Source organism: Sinocyclocheilus anshuiensis, unplaced genomic scaffold, assembly GCF_001515605.1.
Source record: "Sinocyclocheilus anshuiensis isolate Anshui unplaced genomic scaffold, SAMN03320099.WGS_v1.1 scaffold515, whole genome shotgun sequence".
Classification (NCBI taxonomy): domain Eukaryota; kingdom Metazoa; phylum Chordata; class Actinopteri; order Cypriniformes; family Cyprinidae; genus Sinocyclocheilus; species Sinocyclocheilus anshuiensis.
This window is the reverse complement of record NW_015548243.1, coordinates 943,690-953,730: the sequence shown is the minus strand read 5'-3', so window position 1 is coordinate 953,730 and position 10,041 is coordinate 943,690. Positions and strand designations below refer to the sequence as shown.

General features: G+C 32.4%; 1 protein-coding gene across 1 annotated transcript in view; it reads left to right on the top strand.

The window, feature by feature from the left end:
- LOC107655125 (diacylglycerol O-acyltransferase 1-like) overlaps positions 1 to 10,041 on the top strand; it is a 22,064-nt gene that overhangs the window by 1,764 nt on the left and 10,259 nt on the right. The window contains exons 2-3 of the mRNA XM_016442550.1: positions 3,195 to 3,282; positions 9,266 to 9,306. Of these exons, the coding sequence (XP_016298036.1) occupies positions 3,195 to 3,282; positions 9,266 to 9,306 (129 nt within the window). The remainder of the gene's footprint in view (positions 1 to 3,194; positions 3,283 to 9,265; positions 9,307 to 10,041) is intronic.

Here is a 10,041-nt window from a genome sequence, read left to right as displayed (position 1 = left end):
TGGGGTTGGAGCTAAACTCTGCAGGACAGTGGCCCTCCAGGACCGAGTTTGGACAGCCCTGATCTAGATAGATAGCGAGAATGATGCTTGTATACTGTAGCACAGACACATGTGCAGGGATGTAGGCCTATGCCATTTTATTTTACTATTATTTATGCAATATTATTTCAATATGTTCAGTTATCATTTTAATTTCAGTTTAAGTTTTAGTAATTTTGTTATGTGCAATGTTATATTTTATTGTATTATTATTTCTATTGATCTTTATTTATTTTAGTTTTAGTCATTTTAGAACTTTAGTGACTGAAGGCTAATCATGATGCTTCCTCAAGCCTCCTAAACCGAGAATGGAAGTGAAAGAACGTGTGTAATGCTGGTTCTCCTTTTCGTGCATGTGTCAAACTCAGTTAGGTTTTTAATGACATTCACAAAAACCATAACAGACACGTTCAGAACAACTAGCATACTGCTCCTGTGTAATATATACTGTACAATGTATATTTTAAATATATATTTTGTTATTTTCAGTTAATAATCTTCACATTTGCAGTATACTGTATATAAAAGTAGACAAGAGGTGTTATTGGGGTTGGAGCTAAACTCTGCAGGACAGTGGCCCTCCAGGACCGAGTTTGGACAGCCCTGATCTAGATAGATAGCGAGAATGATGCTTGTATACTGTAGCACAGACACATGTGCAGGGATGTAGGCCTATGCCATTTTATTTTACTATTATTTATGCAATATTATTTCAATATGTTCAGTTATCATTTTAATTTCAGTTTAAGTTTTAGTAATTTTGTTATGTGCAATGTTATATTTTATTGTATTATTATTTCTATTGATCTTTATTTATTTTAGTTTTAGTCATTTTAGAACTTTAGTGTGAATTTTACGTTTTTCATCTAGTATTCATACGTTCTTTTATTTCAGCTTTATTTCAGTTAATTTGATCTTTATTTATTTTAGTTTTAGTCATTTTAGAACTTTAGTGTGAATTTTTACGTTTTTCATCTAGTATTCATACGTTCTTTTATTTCAGCTTTATTTCAGTTAACGAAAACAATTTTTTTTGATAGTTTTAGTTAACAATAACATCACTTTATTAGACATGTACCCTGGTAATTTCATAATGTACTATACTATTAACACTGTAACAGTAATAATATACTGTACAAATGCAGAGGCATATTGGCAGTGCTATTTAATGTAGTATTTTTATTCAAATTTGAAGTTTAGTTTAAGATTTAGTCATTTTGTTAGGTGAAATTTATTATATTTTATACTTATTTTTATGTAGCTTTTTATATTTCAGCTTTCATTTTAGTAATTTTTGTACTTCAGCTTTAATTTATTTCAGTTATTTTCCAAGGCAACCTTTTAATTCAAAAAAGTTTTTTTTAAAAGCTTCTTTTTTCAAGTTTAAGTTTTTCATTTTTATTTCAGCTTTATTTAAATTACCGAAAACTACTTTTAATAGTTTGAGTTAATAATAACAACACTGTTTATTGGACATGTAATTTCATAATGTACCATAATAGTAACACTGTAACAATACCAAAGCAAGTGCATTTATTTAAAAGACAACACAAGTGCACTTTTAAAGCAAAATATCTGACAGAAAGAAGCTTGCCTGGTTGCAAATGATCATATAGTGATATAAAATTCTTATACATCCATGCATATTTGTTTATTTTCTAGTTGTAACCAATGACAAACATATGGATTTCAGTTTTGTTAAACATTTTCTGTATGCATATATATTCAGTTACTAATACATTCAGCATTTGGTAGTCACTATACAAGTTTAATTAATGCTCTGTACCTTCATATGCACACAGAAGAATTGCAGGAAAGTTTATGGAGGTCAGGACTGAGAAATGGTGCAAGCGCGCACATGGAGTAATCACAGTATCATAACTCCAGCAGCAGTCAGTCACATACAGTATTTCACTTCAGTTGATGGCTCACTCTGGTCTGCTTGGGTTTGAAGCTGTGACCGTTGTGTTAAAAGCACTGAAGGCTAATCATGATGCTTCCTCAAGCCTCCTAAACCGAGAATGGAAGTGAAAGAACGTGTGTAATGCTGGTTCTCCTTTTCGTGCATGTGTCAAACTCAGTTAGGTTTTTAATGACATTCACAAAAACCATAACAGACACGTTCAGAACAACTAGCATACTGTTCCTGTGTAATATATACGTACAATGTATATTTTAAATATATATTTTGTTATTTTCAGTTAATAATCTTCACATTTGCAGTATAATGTATATAAAAGTAGACAAGAGGTGTTATAGTTTTTATTATTATTTTGAAATAGCTTTTATATTTATACTTTTAGTTTTTATTGTAATTTGAGTTTAAGTTTTAGTCATTTGTTATGTGTTTGTCATTTTATTTGTTTTTATATTTGAATTTATTTTAATGTATAAATTGATTTTTTTTTTAGGTTTAATAATTTTGGTACTTCAACTAATTTTGGTACTTCTTTCTAATTTTTAAAACATTTTTCACTTAATATTAATATTTTTAATTTATACTGCAATATAACAAAGAGTGAAAAATTTAAGGGGGTCTGAATACTTTCCGTACCCACTGTATATTTATATTTATTTCAGCTTTTAGAAGTAGCGAGAACTATTTTAATCGTTTTAGTTAACATTACCAACACTGATGTAGATCTCTTCAGGTAAAGGTGTGAAGGTTGAGCCACTCCTGCATGAGCTGTTGTCAAGTGAAATCACTGATATAACCGATAAGATCAACATGGCCTCAATCTTTAATAACCTTTATCAATCACTCCTCATACACTCAAACACAGAGCGAGATTGCTCAAACTCTTGCATTTCGTCACCCATTTCAACATTTACTTGTTCTCAATCAGTGTCTTACAGTATAAACTCAGTGTCAGGGATGCTATGATGTCTGATTGTCATTGCATCAGATAGCGACATATTGAGTGTAAATGCACTCAAATGCTGCAGGATCTTTTCTTGGAACTTCTTTATGACACTTGGTTGATATGTTATTTCTTGCTATGGCGTTCAGACATTTTAAGTGTCCAAATACTTTTCTGGGCTGTAGTCTGAAGCCTTTAATAGCTGTTATATCAGACCAGAAATGCATATGCACGACTTATTGGTAGAAAGCATGTCATCAGCTACTGCTTGACTCATTTTGTCTGTCTCTTCAGCTGCCATAAGCTGCAGGAGTCGCTGCTCAGCTCCAATAGCGGCTACAGCAACTACAGAGGAATCCTCAACTGGTGTGTGGTCATGCTGGTGAGTCTCCAGAACATGTAATGTCCAATATTACATGTCCATAAAATGTCCATGTTTTCTCTAGATGAGTCTAGATGAGAACAGATTTGGAGAAATGTAGCATTACATCACTTGCTCGCCAATGGATGCTCTGCAGTGAATGGGTGCCGTCCAGAGCATGTGAGCGGGGAGCGGAGTGGTAATATTTCCTTAAGAGCGCAGAGCGCCTTTCTGAAGATTCCGCTCCGCTCGCTCAATACGCTCAGAATGAGAGTCCAAACAGCTGATAAAAACATCACAATAATCCACAAGTAATCCACGCCATCAATTAACATCTTGTTTAGCCAAAAGCTGCATGTTTATAAGAAACAAATTCATCAATAAGCCATTTTAACTTGTAAACAGTGCTTGATCTGTGCATATTTCTCTCCTGATTCGGACGAGTTGACTTTTTCACTGGAGAAAGCAATATTACGGACGGACTCATATTTTAGCCCGAAGAAAGTTAAAAATGTCTTGATGGATTTGTTTCTTACAAACATGCAGCTTTTTCACTTCACAATATGTTATCTGATGGACTGAAGTGGTGTGGATTCTGACGGCACCCATTCACTGCAGAGGATCAATTGGTGAGCAAGTGATGCAATGCTACATTTCTCCAAATCTGTTACCATGAAGAACCCACATTCAAGCCATTATTCCATGAAAACCATCAGTTTGGTTTGAAAAAGCATGTAAAAGTAAGACTTTTCAAAGTGTATTGGTATTGTAAGATGACTGTGCCAGTGCTATGTTTAGGCCCTCGCTGTTACCTGAACATAAATACTGACACTCAGTTGGCCTTGAACCTTTGAATGGCTTCGGTCTTATCACACTGGTTATTTTTGTTCTCTCTTCTGCTGGAATCTTTGTCTGTGTTTGTCCTCAGATGCTCTAGGACAACAGAAATGAAATCTAGATGGAAACATCAAGTAATTCACCATGCATTTGCCTGAATGATCAAAAAGACTATGTTTGCCCTTCATCGCGGTCATACACGTCAGGTTCATTCTGGGCTATTGTGAAGAAAATAGGATTGAATCGAGTAAGAACTTGACCTTTATCCTTGGCTCCGGTCTCGTATAATCATATGACACAATGCCAGACGTATTAGTTACAGAGTAAGATTTCTGCAGTGGAAACAGAGAGAAGTGACTGAAGTGACTCAGGTTGTTGTGACAGCCTCGATTCACATGAGTTCCCACATTAAACCATACAATTCAACCCAGAGGGTGTTTATTCCTCTGCTCTCTCTCTCTCTCGCTGTCTGTTTGTTTGTCTGTCCTCTCAAAAGAAGCAGCATGGCATAATTTTCTAGTCGCTGTTGGAGGTTTAATGCATTCATTTCGTGTTGCGTGTCAAAAAGAGTTCAGACTCGTCTGCTGAGCAAGACTAACACGAATTACCATGCATAACTTGTTTTATCGGCAGTGTTATTTTAGTGCTATTTATATAATATAATGTTATAGATTTTTTATTTTTATCATTTTCAGTTTATTTTCATTTTAGTTTGTCGTTTTGTTAAACATTATTTTATTAGTTGTATTTAACTTTAATTTATTTGTATTTCACTTGTAGTCATTTCAGTACTTTAAACTTAAACTTATTAATTTCAGGTAGTTGCCAAAGCAACATTTTTGTTTTTTTTTAGGTTTAAGTTTTTCATCTAAAATTTATGTTTTATTTTATTTCAGCTTGATTTTAGTATTAATTAGGCCTATATAATATTACAATATTGTTAATATTTTGAATTAGCTTTTATTTTTATATTTTCAATTTTAGTTTTAGATTAAGTTTTAATAATTTTGTTATGTGATTTTGCCTTTTTTAAATGTTTCTATTTAGTTTTAATGTGTTTTTATTTCAATATTAGTTGAAATAAAAATATTATTAGTAATATTAGTAATTTTAGTACTCAACTTAAACTTAGTGGTTGTGAACTTAAACGTTTTTCATCTAATATTTATTTTATTTTAGTTCATTTTTTACATTATTTCCTTTCATTTCAGTGACTGAAAAGGATTTTGAATAGTTTTAGCTTCAACCTAAACTTATTTCAGTTACTTTTCCAAGGTAAATTCTTACTTTTTTGTTGTTGTTTTAAGTTAAAAATTGTCATCTATTATTTGTTTTTATTATATTTCAGCTTTATTTCAATTACCAAAAAATTATTATTTAGTAATTTAGTATTTTTAGTACTTCGACCTTAACTTATTTATTCCAGTTAGTTGCAAAGGCAGCTTTTTAAGTTGTAAGGTTTTTTTGTTTAAGTTTTTAATGTAATATTTGTATTTTATTTTATTTCAACTTTATTTTATTTACCAAAAATGATTTTTAATAGTTTTAGTTTTAGTTAACAACACTACAACACTGTTTATTGGACCTATACCCTGGTAATATCATAAGATACCATAATATATATATATATATATACCATAATAGCAGCTGCATAAAATAAATCTCACAGGAGATTGGAAAGTGTTTTGCTGAAAACCTTTGGCTGTCCTAGAGTGACCTTTGACCCACTAACAGATCCTGCCAGTGACATCGGCAGGCTATAAATACAGTGTCAATGACTCTGACAGTTAATATGCTGAGGATGTATACGCTAATGCTACACTTATGATGATATGTCAATCAAAAGACAAACCGTCCTTCAAGTCAATCTCAGTCTGTCAGAGCGATCGGCAAAGTCAAAGTTTCTCTTCTCTGCTGTAATGAAAAGTCAAACACTTCCTGGGATTGCTTTAATGAACGCTCAAAAATGTCACCCGTCCTCTAAAAATAAACATCTATTTCTCCCTGAACCGCCGAGAAACTGGAGCAGCATCTTCAAAGCCATGGAAAGCAAATCACAGTTCTGAAACCAATATTAATCCTCGCTTTGAAACGCCATCGCATTGACGCTCTCTGTGGGATTTAGCTTTTACGCCGTTTTATTTTTTTTACCATATTCCCATGGAATATCCTCAAATGCTTTGAATCCATTAATGGATGATTATGAAAGTCCAGTAGAAAGTGATTTCGGCTGGAGGAAATAGATGGAGAGCAACAGCGGGGTCCTGAAAGTCAAACTCTCATTAGTTTCTCCATAGAGAAAGACATTTTTAATAATAGTCAATAAACCTTTCAAAACAGAGCTTGGAGATTTTAAAGTGATTTTAAAGTGACAATATTTTATATGGAAACTCAGTGTTATTTCAGTGTCTTTTCTTTTTTCTTTCTTTTTTAAAAATTGTTTGATTGCTGAATCATCCACCAATCAGGTTGCTGTTACCATGGAAGTTTTGGTCTCTCTACACTATCAAATTGCTTGTATTTTTGTACAGTGAAGAAATTTGGTGTAGAAACAATCTTCACTCAGAGATTCACTCAGAGATTGCTAGTAAATTTCACAAACAATTGCAAAGAAATGGCAAGTAACCCATTGAAATTAACATGAAATTTTAAAGTAAAATAGTATTTTCTTGTTAAATGTATATGTACATGTATATATATATATATATATATATACAGATATGTATGTGTGTGTGTGTGTGTGTGTGTGTGTGTGTGTATATATATATATATATACACACACACACACACATACATATATCTATATATATATATATATACACACACACACACACATACATATATCTATATATATATATATATACATATATGTGTGTGTGTGTGTGTCTATATACATAATTTTTTTTTTTCATTTAATTATTTTATGTTGTACTTTTGTTTCATGGGTCTTTTATTGTAGTTTTATTGTAATTTCACTCATTAAAGAATTACAAATTAAATAAAACATTATTATTATAATGTTTTAAATCTTAAGAATTAAACTATATTCACTCAACAAATATTATGTATGTATGTATTTGAATTGCTACAAAATTTCCATCCATTTGCATTACACAGTTTTAGCATAAACTAATAAAATTTATGTGATTGTCATTCATGCATAAATGAAACTGGACAGATTTCTGTAATAGTACTAATAAACTGAATGTGTTTCAAATACACAATAACCAGGTTTATATGTTTATCATCAATAAATCCAACTCGTTTCAATCTCCTGCATCTTAACTAATTAAATATTGCTTGTTTGGAATAAATGCATTTTGAAAATAGAATTATTTCAATAGAATCGATGTAAATAGTTAATAATAAACTAAGCCATGATTTTTGAGTGCAGAAATCTGACCTATTTCATTAATGTAGGACTGACAAATATGCACCACATTACGTTTATTAGTTTATGTAGAACTGTGTAATCCAAATGGATGGAAATTTTAGATGCAATTCAAATATATAAATCTTAAATTTAGGCCTAAATATTTGAGGGTTCAAGTCAATGGCAAGTGGAAAAGGCGCGTGTGTGTGTGTGTGTGTGTGTGTGTGTGTGTGTGTGTGTGTGTGTGTGTGCTGTTCACAGTTTAGCAGCTAAACTTTAGCTGTGGACACGATTCGCTTGCATAAGTGGTTTTGTATTTTATGTCATTATTTTAAGAACGGATTGGAGCACTATATTATTGTTTTATGCAAAGGTGCTTTGTCAATGGTAGCGCTCGCTAACTTGCTCAAGGACTCCTCTCTGTGCCAATCACAGCAGGCTTGGCCAGCTGACCAATCAGAGCAGAGTAGGCTTATGGAAGGGAGGGGTTTGCTCCGAACTTGCTTGGAACGAATCATTTCGAAATCATTGGCAAATGACTCTAAAATTAAATGTATATTCTGAGAAAATTACAATGTTTTCTGAACTTAGATGCATTTAAACCTGTTGTAGGGGACTCCAACACAATATTAGGACACTTTAAAATACCATATGACCTGCTTTTTAAAGATAGATTTGTTTCTTACAAACACGCAGCTCTTCGCTTTACAAGTAGGGGTGACTCTGATCAACTCACGATGCGATATGATTCACAATACTGATTTCACAATATGATTTTCTCACCATTTTATTAACAAAATGTGATTTGAGACAAATTATAAATGAAATGGTGTCTTTTTATTATTTCTCAGACAAAATGCGGCACAGTTCTTTCTGAAATTAAAATATGTCAAATAACAAAACAAAACTGATTTAACTTTTTAAAAGAAATCCCAAATAAAATAAATAATACAAAATTCAAGAAATATAAACAAACTAAAGCTTTGCCTGTGCTCTTTCCATTTAAAATAAGAGGCAACCACTACGTTTTAATCACGATCCAGACAAAGTTGCTGCATACATGCAGTTTTTTATTTAAGTTAGATTATATAATTTCGAAATCTGAAGCAGAAACAGAATATTTTGACTTTAGCTTTGTGAAACTATACTATACAACATCTGAAAGAAACAGTAACAGCAGACGGGCCGAATGAGATGCAAATTCTCTCTCTGACAGCAGGTGGCGCCCCCCCCCCCCCCCATATGTATAGCAATTCGTTTAACATCTCAACTAACTTGAATCGTCACATATTTTTATGATTTTCAACCGGCTTGGGGTGCATCGTTGCTTGGACTCTCATTCTGACGGCACCCATTCACTGCAGAGGATCCATTGGTGAGCAAGTGATGGAATGCTACATTTCTCCAAATCTTTTCTAATGAAGAAACAAACTCATCTACTGTACATCTTGGATGGCCTGAGTAAATTTTCAACACATTTTCATTTTTGGGTGAACTGCTCCTGTAAACAGAGCAGATTCACATACAAAATAATAATTTTTTTTGTTTTAATATCCAACCAGAAATGTTTAAGTGACACATTCCAGATGAGCAAACGCTTAATATTGCATCTTCTTGATAAAAAAAACAAACACTATCAAATAGACACGAATATGACAAAACCATCTGAATCATCCTATTTATAGAGTTAAACATCAGTTCTCCTCCAGTGTAGCTCGTTTTAGTTTTGCCTGTAGGCTTGGATACAAATGAGCTGCAAATGCATTCAATTGGTTTATTTGTTTGTGTTTACAGGTCCTGTCCAATGCACGGCTGGTCCTGGAGAACCTTATAAAGTAAGTATATCATTAACATCATTTGTTGCTTAATTCATAAATAAAGCGGCTATGCTAATTGGATTTCTCACGCTCAGTGACTCACTAATTTCTGGCTAATGATCCAGCTGAAGCGTCTGAATGAGACAGATAATGACTGTGCCCGGCAGGAACTAAATGCATGTCTTTTGTTACTTGTCATTAAGCAAACACTTTTATCCAGACTAGCATATAGTGCACTAATCGCTGGGCTCGTCCCTCTAGAGAAAGACACTGTAGTAATGATGAAGAAACTCTCCAGTTTGATGGGCGCTTCTGCCAGGTGTTGAATGCACGAGCTTTGACTTCTGGGATTTTTCAGCCCAGTCTCACTATTTATTCAACATTATTCAACATTAGCATTAGCAAAAGTGAGGCTTTTAATGACAAACACCAATAGCAATACAGTCATATTTATTTATTTATTTGTTTGTTTGTATGAATAAAATGGAGCTATTTTTAGAAACTGTAAAATTGTAAGATTTAAATATTTGTCATATGTTATTTATATTAAATAGTATAATGTTTATATATAAAATAATTGTATATACTAAAAATTATTATAAATTATATTATAAAAGATATAAATTGTATACACATACATTTCTATTCATTCATACATATTATTTATAATAGAAAATGTGTCTGTCTATCTATCTATCTATCTATCTATCTATCTATCTATCATTGTCTGTCTGTCTGTCTGTCTGTCTGTAT